Source organism: Monopterus albus, unplaced genomic scaffold (genome assembly GCF_001952655.1).
Source record: "Monopterus albus unplaced genomic scaffold, M_albus_1.0 scaffold128.1, whole genome shotgun sequence".
Taxonomy (NCBI): domain Eukaryota; kingdom Metazoa; phylum Chordata; class Actinopteri; order Synbranchiformes; family Synbranchidae; genus Monopterus; species Monopterus albus.
Genome location: NW_018128008.1, coordinates 2,060,818 through 2,079,598, shown reverse-complemented (window position 1 = coordinate 2,079,598; position 18,781 = coordinate 2,060,818). Strand labels below are relative to the sequence as shown.

At 40.3% G+C, this 18,781-nt stretch overlaps 1 protein-coding gene across 1 annotated transcript in view; it reads left to right on the top strand.

Annotated features, from left to right (window-relative positions):
- The window catches only part of LOC109967371 (gamma-aminobutyric acid receptor subunit rho-2-like), a 23,248-nt gene extending 5,181 nt beyond the window's left edge, over window positions 1–18,067 (top strand). The window contains exons 2-9 of the mRNA XM_020612879.1: window positions 620–726; window positions 7,449–7,516; window positions 11,614–11,837; window positions 11,951–12,033; window positions 13,167–13,307; window positions 15,445–15,597; window positions 17,117–17,325; window positions 17,421–18,067. Of these exons, the coding sequence (XP_020468535.1) occupies window positions 620–726; window positions 7,449–7,516; window positions 11,614–11,837; window positions 11,951–12,033; window positions 13,167–13,307; window positions 15,445–15,597; window positions 17,117–17,325; window positions 17,421–17,729 (1,294 nt within the window). The 3' untranslated portion in view covers window positions 17,730–18,067. The remainder of the gene's footprint in view (window positions 1–619; window positions 727–7,448; window positions 7,517–11,613; window positions 11,838–11,950; window positions 12,034–13,166; window positions 13,308–15,444; window positions 15,598–17,116; window positions 17,326–17,420) is intronic.
- Window positions 18,068–18,781: the final 714 nt, after the last annotated feature.

Here is an 18,781-nt window from a genome sequence, read left to right as displayed (position 1 = left end):
GGAGGAGCTGGAGGAAGTGTCTGGAGAGAGGGAAGTCTGGGCATCTTTGCTTAGACTGCTGCCCCCGTGACCCAGTTCCGGATAAGCGGAGGAAAATGGATGGATGGATAAATAATTAAGGGGTGGGGTGGTTTAAAAGGAAAACAAACAGCAGTCTGCCTTGCTATTCTGATGTTTGGTTGACCCAGCTATAGACCATGATGCTGCCTCAGGGATCAGGACAGTTGATAGGTGTTGTGCATCTGACTTTTGTGTGCAAGACAAGCATTTGGATTTTGTCACAAAGGTGCAATTAATTTTCATCTTTTCTTTAAACCATTTGTACACCCTCTCCTTTCTCTGAGAGTTTTCCTCATCCAAACTTAACCATAGTTCATTTGCCATGTTTAAGTTTGCATTGGATGTAACCCAGGGATTACATTAAACATTCATCTCTAATGATGGGGTAGGGGAGTAAAGGTACTGAGAAACAGACTAACACAGTGTTGATTTTGGTCTTTTATGTAATTTGTTGACAGTACTAAAAATATAAACCAATAAATAACAGTAGTCTTTTCTTTTGAAGCCAAACCTTGATGGCACTTCACACACTTCTCTCTGTCTGCTTGCCTCTCACCAGTCCTCTGTCAAAGAAGGTTGTGGATGGAACAAAAACCCGAAAGGTGAAGACCAGCCACCTTCTGCGCATAGATGACCATGACTTCACCATGAGGCCCGCCTTCGCAGGTGAGCCCCTTGAGCTGCTTGTGTTCCATGATCATGTTGAATAGAGTCGGGGAACTATTCATCCACTGTTCATGTCTTCAGAGAAGTCTGTTTTCTGAGCAATATCACATGCTGACCAGAGCTGATATTTAAGCTCAGCAGGCCACTGACATTGTCTGAGTCTCTCTGCTGGTAACTTGTCAAGGTTCACACATTTAGTTGAGTGTGAATGTTGATATCATGCTGTGAAATCACTCCACTGCCAAATTTATAGAGGATGGAAATACATCAGATGGAGCTTGTAGCCGCAGGCGAAAGAAACATGGGTGAAAGCAGAAATACTCAGCAGGTTCTCTTACATATCGACACAGAGCTGAACATCATCCTGCAGCATCTTGTAGAAAAAAGAGGAACATTTCCTCTCATGTCCTCTGCTATCTGCTGATTGCTTGTGTCTTCCTGCTTTGACACTGATCAGGCACTCCTGACTCTGGCCGTGTCTGAGTGGTTAGAAGGATGAGGCTCACTCAAAATAGTGAGCAAATAGAATAGTTTTTCACCATATTTCAACTAAAAATGTTAGAAAAAAGTTACATACTGTAGTTTTAAGGCTGTTCTATGTGTTCTTGTTTTACACCCTGAATGTCAGGACAAGACCACTCTGCTGACATTAGGCAATTAAAAATATGGAGCGTATTGGTTGAACTAAAGAGTCCTGTTCCCTGGTGTTATAAACAGGCATAAAAGGGCACAGGAGGAGGTGGAGAGCCAAATGGAATGTCTCACAGTGAATTTCATGCTCCTCTGGGGCCACAGTTGCAGCCACAGATGATAGCACGGATCCCACGGAGAACCACGTTTTATCTTGCACATGTCAGTTTGTCATTTATTTGATCATCAAAAGATGCCTTGTGTAAGCGTCCTGCTACTGCCTGTGATACTGCTACTGCCACATTCATTAGACTGAGAAAAAGTGTGTGCAGCAGCTGCTGTGGGTCCTCCTGGCTTCAAAAGGAGCGACTGCAGTGTTACTAATGAGAGCCTCTAAAAGTGCCATCTCTTGTTTACTGGTGGAGTGATATGGTGAAGATACAGAGAACAACACTCTTAGGTTGGGGATTAGAGGAAGGTGAAGTTCCAATCCAACAAATCCTGCAGCATTATGTTCAAATTATTTAAGTGTCCAGTATCTTATGGTGGCTAATCCAAAAGAACAAAGATATTGACTAGAAAATGTTAATTGTTTGGTTAAGATTTTTCTGCTTCTACAATGTGTTTCAGAAAGCAACAGTAGATGAGGTTTGTATTATCAGTAATGTGCAGGTGGAGCTGTTGGTGTTGATAAGGTTCTGTTATCCTAAATAGAGAACCTGCACCATTCCTATTGGTGGTCCCCCAATGTGGCCCCTCAAATAAACACATACAGGAAGCTGAAGTGGAAAAGACATTTCTTTGGTTTTAATATTTGTCACCTCACTGAGTTACGCTTTCGTGGGTGCATCTATTTATGGACCTCCACCTCCCCGTTGCCTCAGGTTTAAAAAACATCTGATGGGGTGACTAGATCTGCTGTGCATTAGTCACATTTGCATTAAAGAGACAGAATGTTTTCTGTGTTTTTCACCCATGTCATCAAACATATCCTTTCACTGGGATTTCTCTAGCCTTGGCAGTATGGTGTCTAATCCAGGGGCCTAGCTGTCTATCCTGGCCAGGGTGAGCCAACAGTGCATTTACAGTTGCTAATCTATGAACAAAGGAGCAGTGCAGCATAGTTACAGTAGGTGGAAATGGGGTATTACAATTCTAGACACATCTGTAGAAACTGCAGAACAGTTCAATCTGTGGAAGCATGACTGAGGACTCCTGACAAAGTGCAGTTGCAATCTATGATATCTGACTTACTGCGAGTTATTTACCAGATAAACCTATATTTTAGGATAAACTGTGTTGTGTTGTGTGTGAGGAGGATGAACAGATTAATCCATCCAGCAGTCTCTAAAGCAAAACTGTACAACTTATGAATTAGCAAAAAATAATTATGTTAAGCCATTAAACATTGCATCTGTTATAACCAGTATCTTATGGTGGCTAATGTTAGCAGATAGTTACAGTACTGAGTCAGTTCATTGACTTGTGCTACTGCCGCACTATGTTTTAGCAGGTCACAGATTTACTGGTTTTATCTCAAAAGTAAAACAAGACATTTTACACAGCACTCCTCAACGGGGGGCATGTTTGCTGCTTCCACTCCACTTGCTTGCACTCAGGCTACTGAGAGGTAATTTTAGACAGCAAATGGTTGCCAGTGCGGCTGCCACCAGGCAACAGTGAGGTTCTGTATTTTCAATCAGCAGCAGTGTGGGAAGTGTCACTGCCACAGCGGCTCCTGGCTTTGTCCAATCCTGCTAACAACCAGTCTGCTGCTATCCACTTACTCTGATCTCGTGGTTAATAATATGACATAATTGATATGGCAAGTTTAGCTAAACATTACTGTTTCTTGGTGTAGAATGGATCATTAGACTTCAGAACTGATGTTTCACCAACACCACTGCTCTTCACCGATCCAGCTGTTTTCTACTGGTGAAGAAGTGAACCCATATATTAAAAAAAACAGCTGCTCTATACTTTTACTTGCTGTGGTTTCTCTCATTGTTATAGTTACAGCAAGCCACAGTGACAAGTTTAAGAAGGTGAACCATCAACCACCAACTGCCTTCTTCTTGCTGCTCAGCAGCATGGCTGCCTTCAGGTTTACATTGAAGACAAGAGAAGCATAGCTGTCTGAAGGCACCTTTATTCTGATGTCTTTAAAGCTACTGGCTCTAAAACATCTTTATGACATGCTCCTTGAAGACACATAGTGTAAATAGAGAGCTGTTATTACAATGTACTATATGTGGAAATCCTAGCTGAGCATAACAACTGGGGTAAGTTAAAAGTTCAAAAGGTCAAGGTCAAAGTGTTTATTTGTCATATGCAGTTAGGAAACATATTTTTCTGTACAATGAAATTCTTACTTTGCTGTCCACATGATTACCACACAATACAAGTGAAATATAAAGTAGATGAATAAGTAACACAAAAATCTAAGGCACTTTTAGCAGCAAATGCAGAGATGTAATAAAAGTATATAGGGATATAATAAGAGAATGTATGCTACATGGGAGCAGCATGTGCAGCAGTCAGCAGTCAATGTGCAATTATGCATGTGCAAACTGAGAATGTAAACAGTACAGGTCATCAGTACATGACCTATTTCCTGGTAATAAACTCCTGTCAGCTGTTTAGGAGTCTGATAGCAGAGGGAAAGAAAGAGTTTTGCAGTCTAGAGGTCCTGCATTTCACACTTTTGAGCCTCTGGCCAGAGAGTAGGGAGGTGAACAGTCTGTGCTACGTATGATCACATACATTAGCTAGAAAGAGGCTGGGTAATGGCGGTCGAGTAGCGCAAGCTTTTAGCCTAGCATGGAGTCCTCCTCGCTTGCCCCGCTTGCATCTCTGTCTCAAGGTCGATCTCCTGATTTCAGGCTACTCGCTTGTGCCTGGTGCTCCAGGAGCTCCCTCAGGGTGATGGTGGTTGTTGTTGTTGGTGTGTGGTGGTTTGGGAATGTGTGCCACTAATCACAGTATCTACAGAAATGACACGCTCCTTAAGGCAATGATTTTTTTCCCTAATCTTATTATCCTCATAGCTGGACTATGTATCAAAATATAACCGTAAGACCTTTATTATGCTTGTTGATAATGCATGTACAAACTGCATGCTCCTATATAAATTTATATTATATCTATAATTGTTGATCAAATTACCACAGATTAATGTGACACACTGCAAGCTTCCACCATAGGAGTGCTGTTTGGTATGTAGGCAAATCCTGAGGCTGTAATGTGTAGTCTGCTGTGTGCACTGTACATAATGAACACTTGAAGGAGACTGGATGCAGAACACAGTAAACTGCAAGAGGAACAGTGGGGGCACAGCTCATTTTGCCCCAAGCATCTCTAATGCAGCTCTGATTAAGTCAACCGAGCCATTAAAATACTTGCTAGATACCAGCTCAAAAATTCCATTAGATATAAGGCAGTAAAGATGATGGAGAGTTAATATCTTAAAAAGTACCTGCAAACCCCAGGCCTCCACAGGTGAAATATTCTGTTTCTGTCTAATTTCAGAATTTAAACTTTATAATCCCTAGATAAAACTGAAAGTCCCTTCTCAACACCCAGATCCGGTATTTCTTAGATTAACGATCATTATGTAGCCCACGAGTGTAACTTTCTTAATTAGAGACATTATGAAATTTCCTCCACAGGGAGAAATGAAATCCCATGTACACAGTAACTCAGATAATTAGCCTGATAAAAATGAAGCTTGATGTATCCCCACATGTAACTAATAAAATGTTTGCTTTTATGTCATTTGTGATTGCATATGGCTTATAAACTTCTGTTTTCTCTCCTCTGCTTTGACAACAGTTGCACTGAAAAGAGCACAGTGTGCTATTAAATGATGCTTCTGGGGTTTAGAGGAGCTCTCAGAAAAGCAGAACCGTGAAACTGTCAATATGCGTGTTCTGCAAGCTGTGTGAGCCCAGAGAGCTGCTGTTATGCATTTTAACTTACAGTGTTTGTTCCTCTGTGATGTTGATGCTCAGTGCTGTGGGAAAACACTGGCTGACCTAATCTTCTTTCATGTATTTGAAAACAGCCCACAGAGAAGTGCTACTGAGGGCTGCAAGGGCCAACTGGAATGATAAGGTGGAGCATCACTGTGACACATTTATGAGTCTCATCTGATAATCAGTGATGTAGAATAATTTGCTGATGCTGTCAGCCCAAAATAGCAAAAAGCAGGATGTTTCCTCTGTGCCAGATTGTCCCATCTGAACACATAAACTTTCTTTTTTCAGCCTCAATCTATAACCATCATTGTGAACTTCGAAGTACTGAAAATAGGATTCCATTCAGTGGAATGTGGGGAATATACTGCACAGTATATCCCTCCTTTTCTGCATAGACTATTTTACCATTGATGTGATCACGCAGTGCAGCTCAGAATAGGCCTACACTGTGGCATCCTGTGACCCAACTGCAAAGACAGATGAGATAGAGAAAGATCACAGACGATCTGGCCCAGGCTTTTTTTTTTCACACCAGGAGTTACGTCCACTGAGGCAACATCAGCTTACTGAGTCTGCCATGTGATATGTGACATATTGTGTTGAGAAAGAGTAGGTAAATGGTAAATGGTCTTATATTTGTATAGCCCTTTTCTATGCTTTACAGCACACTCAAAGCGCTTTCACACTACTTGGCCATTCACCCACTCAAACGCTCACACATTCACACACTGGTGTAATAGGGAAGACACTATGCTGACAGCTGGAACTGGGCACGAGTTAAAATCCCTTCTTCCAGGTAGCAGCTTTGCTGCGCACAGATTAACAAGACTACAGCGGCCAATGTGACTGTAATGCACAAATGACTGAAGGGTGTGTGAATTTGTTTTGCTAGTGGTGATAAGGATACTCTGTATCCCTGTAAATATACTCCTCTCAATCAGATAAACAAATATGAAAGTAAATTGTCCTATTTAATGCAAGTTCTCAACATCTCAAGTTGTTTTAGGAATATGCGTGTTAGAGGATGGTCTGATGGCAGGGAGACACACCACAGCAGTGACTTCATCACATCATGTGGTCAAGCCTTTTTAGGAAAATTGGTACAGAGAATTATCAGCTGAATATGCAGCTCCTCTTGGGCATTACAGAGCATTTTCAGCTGTCCTGCTGTAGCATTACTCTCACATATCTGTAAGCGCAGAATCAGTTTTCAGAGCATAATCCCAGCCATGCATGTGCTCGTTTCGAGTCTGCATTCTCAGATTTCTCCACTGGGGTTTATGTGGAAATCTTTTGGTGCCAAAAGTTTTGAAAGCATGCAAAAGAAGTTGTGAGCACTATTCAGTGTGCCAATCAGAAAAAAATGAGAGCACGCAGGCGTGGATTTGTAAAAGCATAATCACATTTGAGAGCGAAGGAGGATTTCTGCTCCTCGCTCAAGTCACCTGTTACACTCAGTCCACCCTCGCTGAGAAACGAACACACAGATGGCTGGGATTATGCTCTCAAATTTGATTCTGTGCTTACAAATCTGTTCCTGCGTGTTTTCAAATGCTGAGATGCAAAGTGAGTAGTGCTCGAAATGTAGTTAGAGTGCCCTCAAATATTTCGGCAAGGAGTTTCTCCCATAGACCCCACTCCAAATAAATGATAGTACTACTTTGTAACTGCTGGACGTGTAACTATGCACATGTTTGCTTTATCAATTTACAACATATGTTTTAAAAAAATTTGAAAGACATGGAACTTAAAAAAAAACATTCTCTGAACATACACTAATCTGGAGTTTTGCAGAATTGTCATTTTAACTCTCGCGTGATACGGTTAATAAACACACTCACAGCATATCTCATTTGACTTGAATCTACATGTTTCTAATCTATGGAATCAGTGACATAAAATGATTTGTCCAGCATCTTTGCATATAACAAGAGGAAATTCTGTACAATACTTTAGCTTTGGATCTACTGGTTCAACTTTGTTATATGATGTAACTTCAAAACAACCTGAAACTGTTCATACGGAATGTCCAGAGAACATACAAAAGACGCTAAAACAGTTTCTCCGAGAAAGATGTGAATGCAAACTCTAATATGTTTATGCTGAAATCTGCAGGTCCTGCTGTCCCTGTTGGGGTGGATGTTCAGGTGGAGAGCTTGGACAGCATATCAGAGGTCGACATGGTGAGTGGCTTGGGCATGGCTACACATACAGTAGTAAGGGTATGGGGAAATAAATAACACATAGCTGTAGCTTTACTGCAAAGAGAGCTGAAACCTGCTACAGATAGTGAAACTAACAGCAATTAAAATAGATTAAATCTGGGGCAAACCAAGGGATTATTTGGATTATTCTCTTTCTCAATCACATTTGAAAGGACAGACCAGCACTAACTAAAAATCAGTCAGTCTGTGACTTAATTTGCCGATGTTAAAGGATGACCTCACACTGCTTCAACACATGGGGAAGAAGTTCTCCTCAGATGGAGCAGCTAATGACGCACTGCAGGGACATTTGTCATTAACAGCATGAGAATTGACACATGAGCACCACAAAGGCTGTAGTAACACACTAATCCAACTGATGAAACACACCAGATTAGACCCTGTAAGTAATAATTAACTGTGTCTTGGCATTTGAGGGATTCTGTACATTGAACTGAGAGATGAACGTGTCATTTTACTTATGGTAGTAGTTAGTTTTCAGTTGGATAATCAGAAATACATTATGAAAGCTAAAGTGGACCAGTTTATTTTGCTCAGAGTCAGACTGAATGCATGTTGAGTATTGTAATTAAATGAACCCTCTGTTGTGGAGGCATAAACTGGACTCAAAACCATCTATCCTCATGTTGTGTAAACTCTTGTTTGCAAGGATAACCAAGGATTACATTTCATCTGGATCCCAGGGTTGTGTATTTAATTGTTTTGGAACAGAGTGAAAAAAAGATTGCCAATGACAGCTGCTCTTAATCACGTTATGTCATATCACAAAGCTGCAAGAACAGTTTCACAGTAAATGATCTTTTACAAAAATTTGATTATAAAGGATGGAGGTTATGTTTTTGGCCCTCTTTTTGTATGTGTGTGGGTGTGTTGCTTAGCAGGATTACAGACAAGTGGCTGAAAGGATCATCAGCATATTTGTGACCAACCCTGGAAGCGATTTTGGCTGGAAAAGGGTCAAAGGTCAAGGTCACAAAAATAACAAATAAATATTTCCATCTTTAACATGGGGCAAAATTAAAAAAAAAACTTATCTCCATCACAAGTTATCAAAATCATTTGACACACATATATAAGGTGGCAATGTCTATCACCAGACCAAATTTCATCTGGATCTCACGGTGATTTATAGTTAACACTGAAAACCCCATTTAACACATATTTTCTGCCATAACATGGCCTATAGTAAAGATAGAACCCTGAAATGTTTAGGCAAGACGCACAGTATAACTACCTTTCATATCCTAAAAAATTATCCAAATTTGATTCAGATCAAGGGTTTTAGGACACATTTTGTGTTGTTCTGGAACTCATTTTTCACAAGGGACCCATTTGCATGAGCAAATGTTGTGCCTTGGCAGACATACCTGCACTCTGTGAGTCCTCTCGTTCTGTATAATTCTTAATGTCAACAAATCCCAAAATAAGTAATACCAAAGCAAATTTAAATATAAATTTCCTTAAACAGCTGGGTGCTGTAGTTTTTAGCAAACATCACTAACTAGCAGGAAATGATGCCTTTTCAGAGGGAAGCTGTGAGAGGATGAGTCAAATGAAATACCTGAGGCCCTCAAGAAAGCATAAAAAGCTCTGCACTTCTAAAATGTCACTTTCTTATTGTCATAAGTAAATTATCCTCTCCCAACCGGAGGGTCATGGGTTCAAATCTCGGTGTCTGCAGTCCACATGTTGACATGTCCTTGGGCAAGTCACTGAATCCTCAAGTTGCCCCCGATGGTTAGAGCCATCAGATGGCAGATGGCTGCTTCAGTTCTGTACCAGAAAGAAATTCCTTGTGTGTAACATACTTGGCCAAATAAAGGTGATTATTATCATTGTTGGCTGAATACATTGTCTTTTTATTTCTAAAACAATATTGGAACCTTTTATCATTAGAGATATGAAACAAGGTGACAAACACAATGGAGGGCAGCCACCTTAACTTTGCTTCCACACAAGTCAATAATCTTGTTGATAGTACTGCAGCCTCCCTGCGTATCCCACTTGATACTATTTCCCCTCTGAAAAAGAAGGCAGTGAAACAGAGGAGGCCCCATGGTACAGCTCACAGCTCCGCTCTCTAAAGCAGGCATCACAAAAACTGAAAAGGAGGTGGAACCCCACTAAGTCAGAAGAGTTTTTCCTAGCCTGGAAAGATAGTTTGACATATTAAAAAGCCCTTCATAGTGCCAGAACCACATATAATTCATCACTGATAAAGGAAAATAAAAACAACCCCAGGTTTCTTTTCAGCACTGTAGCCACTGTGCTGTTGAGCTTAACATTCCCTTAGATCTCAGTAGTAACGACTTCCTGAGTTTCTTTACAAACAAAATCACAATTATTAGAGAAAAAATTGATCAAATCATTCCCACAACTTCACATACGTGCCATCAACTACAGTGGCTTTAGAATCATCTGTAAAACATCAGTTATATTTAGACTGCTTCTCTCCCATTGATCTCTTTGATTTGACCTCAACAATTGCTTCATCTAAATCATCAACATGTCTCTTAGACCCCATCCCGACCAGGATGCCCCTAATCAAGGATAAGGATAATCACCTTTATTGGCCAAGTATGTTGCACAGAAGGAATTTGTTTCCAGTACAGAACCGAGGCAGCCATCTGTGGCGCCAACTCAACCGAGACCAATAGCCAATCTCCCATTTATATATTGATGGAAGGATGTTGGAGATGGAGCTGCCAGGCAAGAGGTCAAGAGAAAGGCCAAAGAAGAGATATATGGATGTGCTAAAAGAGGACATGAAGTTAAATGGTGTGAGAGTAGAGGATGCTGAGGATAGAGTTAGGTGGAAACAGATGATTCGCTGTGGTGACCCCTAACGGGAACAGCCGAAAGAAGAAGAAGAAGAAGAAGAAGATCCAATCTCCCATTTATTTCTAAAATCCCTGAAAAAGCTGTTGCAAAGCAGTTATATGACCACTTGCACAAGAATGATTTGTTTGAGGTTTTTCAGTCAGGATTTAGAGTCCATCATAGTAAAACTGCATTGGTGAAAGTCACCAACGATTTTCTCCTAGCCTCAGACAAAGGATATGGCTCCATACCTGTACTCTTAGATCTCAGTGCTGCTTTTGAAACCACTGATCACAACATTGTGGAGGAAAAAATGTTTTTTTAATGCTAGAAATTTTCAACAGAGCTGAACTCTTGGTGGGCGGCCGTCTGCCTCAAGCAGTTGGGTTTGAGGAGTTACATCTATTGCAGAAGTACAGTAAGTTCCCTGTCTCAGACATTAGCAGTTATCATCAGCTCAGAGATCACATCAGACCTGCCCAGAGTTCATCTCACCACCGGCTGTTCAGAGGAAACTGTATGAATCAGCTGCAAAGAAAGCTCTACTGAGGGGGAGCAGTCAAAAGAAAGGAACTGCTGGGGCCAAGAAACAAATAGAATGAACATTAGACATCATCAGACTAATGAGTCTGAATTTGCGATTTATGGTTCCAACTGTCTGTGTGTGTGGAGCATGGAGGAGGAGGTGTGATGGTGTGGTGCTGACATACATTTTAAAACATCTTTCATTAGCAAACTTACAACACATCACAGTTAATACTCATCCGAGGGATTCAGACATGCCCCTGAACTCATCTGACACAACATCAAGGGCACTTTTATGGTGGGTGCCAAGAATATAATGTGCTGCTACAGCCATTATTCCAAACTGATAACATTATGAAATGAATGCCATGAGGAGAAGAGGATGATCTCCTGTGGCAGCTGCAAGTAGTGCAGACTAAAATCACTCCTGCATAGCAACAGGAAGGAAGGAGGCAAGAAGACTAATGTACTCTAAGACCAATGGAAGATGTTGACTGTGCTTAATTAACATATGTTCAGCACTTCTGTTGTCCATGAATGTTTACTCATTAATGATCCACATAATCAAGCACAGGTTGCAGCAACATAATGCAAGAGAAATTTTAAAAAAAAGCAGAGAAAACAGAGGTGACAAGCAAGTAGAGTCCTTGTAGTGTGACCTAATCCAGAGGCTGTATGTGTTTCTGTCACCCCTTCTCCCTCTCCCTCAGGACTTCACCATGACCCTGTATCTGAGGCATTATTGGAAGGATGAGAGGCTGGCCTTCCCAAGCGCCACCAATAAGAGCATGACCTTTGATGGGCGACTGGTAAAGAAAATCTGGGTTCCTGATGTGTTTTTTGTTCACTCCAAAAGATCTTTCATCCATGACACTACCACTGACAACATCATGCTGCGCGTCTTCCCTGACGGTCATGTCCTGTACAGCCTGAGGTGAGGACCACCAGGACTTCACAGGGTTTCTCCACACCAACCAAATGAGACTTGACAGGCCCTGGAGTAGACTGTGTACAGCTGGTGAGATTTACTCTGCTTTAATTCCCTAGGGTTACAGTTACTGCTGCATGCAACATGGATTTCAGTCGTTTCCCTTTGGATTCACAGACATGCACACTTGAACTGGAGAGCTGTAAGTATTCATATACCCCACTGTTTTGTATCACAAGTCGAACGTCCCCTGGTGGTTGGTTGCATCATATTCTAACTACAAATCAAATCCATTTTTCCCAAAGGTGATTTCTGTCATTTTAGGTAGATATTATCACACTGATTTGTATACAAGTGGTCTTTTTTATGTTATTAAAATGATCACAAAAGCAAAGACGGCCGCCCTCATAGTTGCAACATTTTGGCCTCACCTTTGCATAGTGGCAGGAAATGGCGACACATTGTACATCTTTATATACAGTCTGCTGTGTGATACAACATCATGCAGTAGTCATGTCATACTCACCATTCCACCAGTCTTCTTTAACAGAAAGTCTTTAATTAACAAATAGCTTCCGGGTGCCTCAGTTTGCCCCCGTTTGGTTGCTGGTAATATACCATCAGTGACATTTTCAGCATATTTCACAGATATTTCTGCAGCCTTTAAAGGCAGGCTTCCTCTGCCCTGAAATGTATTAGTCCCTACAGTTTGTAGTAGGCTTTTCATCTGAATTAAAACAAAAAACAAACATAATAGTGCCCTCCAATCACCCTGCAGATGGACAAACATTCTTCATTTTTGTAAAGATGTTAGTTTTTTGTTTAAGTATCTATAGAAGCAGAAGTGTTGGATTTCTCTCTTGTTCTACCTCTTTCTTCCTTTACCGTATATATTCTCATTTCCAGATTGAATAGAGTTGGGCACATACACACGTCACATGAAAATCTCTTGTACTCATACATGCTAATATCCTAATGTTCTTTTGTAAATGTCCTCTGTTCATTTCTTTGTTTTCCATGTTCTGTCCTGTTAACATCCTGTTTTTTGTTGCAGTGTAGATAAAGACTAGTATTAGCTTGAATTAGTTAATGAATCAAAATCATATTGTGTTAAAAAAAGAAACTGAGAACAACAGAGTATATATACAAATATGGCCATCCCTTATTAAGTGACAGCCATTTGTTTGCCTATTAACTGTCACTCAGCCATCAGTTAAATACAAACATTTGCTGTGTTTTGTAATGTGTCTTTCAGTTTTCAAAGCTCCAGTTGCTGTCCTGATACGGAAACTGGGTTGACTCCAGACATGTAAATGTATGCTCTCTGTCCACCAGATGCTTACACTGATGAGGATCTGATGCTGTACTGGAAAAGTGGTGATGAGTCTCTGAGCACAGATGACAGGATTTCTCTGTCTCAGTTCCTCATCCAGAAATTTCACACTACCTCTAGACTGGCTTTCTACAGCAGCACAGGTACCAAGGCAAAACAAACACTGAGCTATTTTTTATGAGGCTGCATTACCCCTGGGAATTTCCTCTGCTCTTAGGGGCCCCAAAGTCCCCAGGTTCACTGTGGCCTGGAGAAATCTGATTATATAAAGTTTAATGTTGTGCCTAATCTTGAGATTGTTTTGTTGAGGAGTCCCATGACAACATTTACTTTTAACACCATTAATCTATGTGCACTTAAAGGGTGCATATTCTTAAATGACCCATCTGTCTATTAGTTATATCTTAACCTCAGAATTAGGACATCTGTCTAAATCAATACAGAAATCTCTTAAGGTTCACACAAAATTCACACAATTTGTAAGGTAAGTTATTAACATTTTGTATAGGTATAATCTGTTATTGGCTTTATAACTTCAAAGAAAAAGATAGAGATGCACCAATAACATTTTTTTCAGACTGAGTACCAATGAGTACTTGCCAGTACTAGTGCCATTATAGGTACTCAATAATAATGCAGTGTTCCTACATTAAAGTGTGAATAACGTTAGAGACAGTTTTATTTTCATGAGGTTTATTTTCTGATTGTGATTAAATAAAATATACTGTATACCAGGAAGCTGTACAAGTTAACTGGTTCATTGGTCTGTTTGGTTTGGTTTTATATGCCCCTCCAGATTTCTATAATCTCTGTGCAGATTAGTTGTTCATTCCCCTCATTTTTTAATCACAGCATTCTTCTATTTTACCAGTAACAAATGAAACAATTCTCAAGCGTACCTCATGTTTTACACTCCACTGTGTAGCTTTTACACTCAAAACTGCAGGGTCGTGTGCTCACCTGCACAAAGTATTTTAGTTCACTTTTATGAATTATTTCAAAAGGTCTAATCATAGTGACATTCTCTTTGTCACAGCTTTGAATACATTTGAAGTCAGACGTTTCCACACACCTGAACCAAATACATGTAAACTCGGTTTTTCACAACTCCTGACAGTTAATCCAATAAACACTCCCTGTCTTAGGTCAGTTAGGATCACTGCTTTATTTTAAGAATGTGAAATGTCAGAATAAATGTAGAGAAAAAGATTTATTTCAGCTTTTATTTTTTTCATCTCATTCTCAGTGGGTCAGACTGGGTTAGTATAGGAAGCTTTAAGTTCCTAGGCCTTAAAATACATCCACAGATTCACCTCCTACCAGAAGCTTCTAAAGCAATGACATCATTTTCTGGAATTTTCCAGGCTGTTTAAAGGCACAGTCAACTGAGTGTTGTTAGGTATTTTTAGTCAGATAGATATTGGATAGATACTTTATGTATTAGAAATGTTTAGTGGAGATAGGATGTCTAGTTAGACTGTTAAAAGCTTAGTCATGCTTATGAGTTTCTACAGGGTACATCTGGTCAAGGATAACTAGAGAGAAGAGTTGATGACTGTCAGCAGACAGGGTGTTTAATATTATTATTATGACGTGTATAACTGTAGCCTTAGCCATAATATGTTCTTATGTTTAAGTCACGACATGTTCTAGAAGTCTGTGAGAATGTTTTTAGTTACACACCACTTAATCAACAGACACACACGCACATTGATTTGCTTCATGTTTTGACTACTGCTCTGACCAGCTGCAAAGCTGGTAACAGAGACATCTCGGTTGACGTTTCTGGGTAGTATGGGGCTAGCCCAACCGAGGGGATATAATGTATAGGCCTGGTGGGCTCAGGGTCTTTCATCTTACATCTGCCTGTGTGCATGTTGGAGGTGCACGATACCTGAGCGTGTAATGTTAATTTTACCTGTGATCCTTTGAATAAATCAGCACTGTTTTGAAGTTACTTGGACTGTCTCCTCTCTCAGAGTTAGCAAAGGTAAGAAGAACCAAATAGTCCGACAGTATATGTAAGCTTCTGACCCACTGGAGTTGTGATATAGTGAATTATAAGTGAAATAATCTATTTGTACACAACTACTGGAAAAATTACTTGTATCATGCATTTGCCACCTCCCAGTGATGATACCGGTGTGTGAATGTGTGAGTGCTTGGGAGTGCGAATGGGTGAATGGCCAAATAGTGTGAAAGGGCTTTGAGTGTGCTGCAATGCATGGAAAAGAACTATACAAGAATAAGACCGTTTACCATTTACTTCTTTGTCTCCAGGCTGGTACAATCGTCTGTACATCAACTTCACTCTGCGACGTCACATCTTCTTTTTCCTGCTGCAGACCTACTTCCCTGCCACTCTGATGGTCATGTTGTCCTGGGTGTCCTTCTGGATCGACCGCAGGGCTGTCCCTGCCAGAGTCTCATTAGGTAAGAAGATATGCAACACAGTGACTATCCTGCCTGTTTAGGTCCCTCGTCTGCTGTGTCCAAAGCATAACCCAGTGAGCAAAGGAAAACCCAAATGAGAAACTGTCTATATTTTGGGAAATTTGCTCTTTTTTTTCTTTCTAACATGGAATCAAAATGATATTTCTGATAAAATGATTAAGTTGCAGAGCTGGAGTCAGTATATTGTTTGTCTAGCTTAGCATGAAGACTGGATCAGGGGGAAACATTTCAGAAGCAACTAATTAATATACTGGCTCTCATTTATGCAAACTGAAATGGTTCTGGGGAGAGTTACAGAGATCAGTCGAGAGAACTTAGCACTAGATTTTTAAGACCAACATAATGACTGATAAAAACTGCCTAGTGACAAATCTAACTCTTTGGACAGAGCTTAGCTCCCATCTCTTGTTAGTCCCCAATATTTATCAACAAATGCATACTGAAGATAAAATAAAGTAATAATAGCTAATGCTAAAGCTAGCATTAATGAATCAATAAATTGCTGAAGAAATAGATCCAGCACATAGAGTGGCACATAGACTGCGGAGGAGATCACCAAGACTCCACTGCCCTTTTTGCAGAGCATCTACCACCACAGAGTCCGAAGAAAAGCTGCCTCCATCTTCAAGGACCCCACCCACCCCCAGTATGGACTGTTCACACCTCTACCTTCAGGCCGAAGGCTCAGAAGTGTGAAATGCAGGACTTTTAGACTGAAAAAGTCTTTCTTTCCAACTGCCATTAGACTCCTAAACAGCTGAAGGAGTTTATAATCAGGAATTACTTCATGTAATTCCTTTACATTCCAAGTTTGCACATGCACCTCTGCACATGCATAATTGCACACTCACTGCCGCCTATTGCACATCCAGCTCCAATGTAGCATAATTTGTCTCCACTTGCTGTTTTTAATTGCCTTTGTGTACTATTTACCTACCTTATAGTTTACCTTGCATTGTTTGGCATTCATTGTGGACAGCAAAGTAAGAATTTCATAGTACAGGGAAACACGTTTCCTCACTGTGTGACAATAAACTGAGTCTTGAGTCTTGAGTCACTCCCCTTAAAACCACATATTATAATTTTTTATTCTGTCTGTGTACAGCTCTGCCACTATCCGTTTTTGCTAGGTTAGGTTAACATTTCTTGATTTTAGTTCTGTATTTTCATGAGATTGATATGAAACCTCTCATCTAGATCTCAAAAATAAAACCATTAATTGTATTTTTAAAATGGTTAAGTATTTTTTAACACTTACCCTTATTTCTACTATAGGTATATCTGCTGGATGGAAATGTCCACAAATTTTTATAAAGATGTTATCCTTATTGGAAACACTTGGAATCAGTACAACCTGAATTAAATCCTAATTGTCCTACATAGCTCAGACCTATAGGATTCTAGTTACAGAGGTTAAATTATATCAGTCCCCTATATTTTCACAAAAGCATTTTTGGCTGCAGTGTTAACACAAGGTTGTATGTTCTCTTTGCTTCAGGTATAACTACGGTGCTCACCATGTCCACCATTATCACTGGAGTCAATGCCTCCATGCCCAGGGTCTCCTACATCAAAGCTGTGGATATTTACCTCTGGGTTAGCTTTGTCTTTGTGTTCCTGTCCGTGCTTGAATATGCTGCTGTCAATTATCTGACAACAGTAAGGGATGGTAAAGATCGGAAGCTCAGAGAAAAAGTCAGGGAACAGGTACAGAGACCTTTACAGAAATGGCATGTCTCCAAATGGTGCTTTTCAATTTTTGTTCAAGAGTAATTTCTTTCCTCTCTTTCACTTAATCCCAGACCCTCCCTTGCACCTGTGACATGTCCCATGCCAGGACCATGATGCTGGATGGGACATACAGCGAGGAAGATTCCAACAGCTTGGCAGGGTACACCAGAGCCTCCATGGCAGCTGAGGATGCATCTGAAAAACAGGAGCGAATGGTGGTGCATCTTGCCCTGGACAACGAGTCCACAGGAACTAAAAAGAAGGGCATCCGCAGCTTCCGGATCATTCAGAAGTCCCACACCATTGATACCTACTCGCGCATGATCTTTCCTGGCTCCTACATCCTGTTTAACCTGATCTACTGGTGTGTGTACTGCTGAATGTGTGTGTTATAGCCTTAACTATAGCAGTGGATAAAAAAACTGAAACCATTTCATTGACCATAGAAGAGAGATAGTTGTTCTCATACGCCATATTCAGTAGGCGCAGTAAGCTTGGCAAGATGGTTGATGAGTCTCACAGGCTTCTGGGTGTGAATTTCACCAGCTCTGGCTTACAAGTCAACTGGACTGAACCACTTATACAGCTTCACCTTTATAGAACTGTATCACAGATAAAGTTATATAACATCCAATAATATATCATCCAATAACCTCATGGGGAGACCCTGTAAAGCCTGACACATCAAAAAATAGCCAGAACATTCTAATTTTTTGGAACTGAGATGTTTATTAAACCTTTTAACAAAATCCAAAAGATAATGTACCATATTATTTAGTTTATATATTTATTTATTTATTGTATCAAATTTGATAAATGGGGCATTTTTGTCAACTTTTTTTTTGCTCAGAAACTCGCATAGCAAATAATGATACAAGTGGTTTTATAGGGTTAAGTTTTGCTCTTTTACCAGACTAATGCCAGTTGTACAAAAATAAAGCAGTAGGTAACAGCTGTATCATTGCTGGCACATTCATGTGGTTTCTTGCAACACTACATATATTTTACATTCTTTTTTTCCCCTGTTTTGGTCTCCATCAACTCCTAAGAAAAATATCTGGTGCTTTAGCTGCTAAATAGCTTGCTGCAACCTTAGTCCTTGCTCTTTGCCTTTTGGCAGGGAGTGTAGTGGTTGATGTGGGTGGAGTTGGTGTGCCAGAAAACAAAAAGAGGACAAAAAGCTCTGTGGTGTAGAGGGGAAAAGAGTTAATAATTTTCTGTGGGTTTGACACTATGAGCAGCCCCTTTAACATTAATGTCATGTGATTTGTGGTTAATATAGGAAAATTTGTAAAACTTTCAAATTGTCACGAAAGTGCTGTGGAGTTGAAGAACTTGTATGTCTATCTGCAGTTGGATTGTTAGGTCTGAGCCATAGTCAGAGTCTGTTTGTGTGCAGCCAGCCCCTGTCCTTGGCTGCTATTGCCTCTGT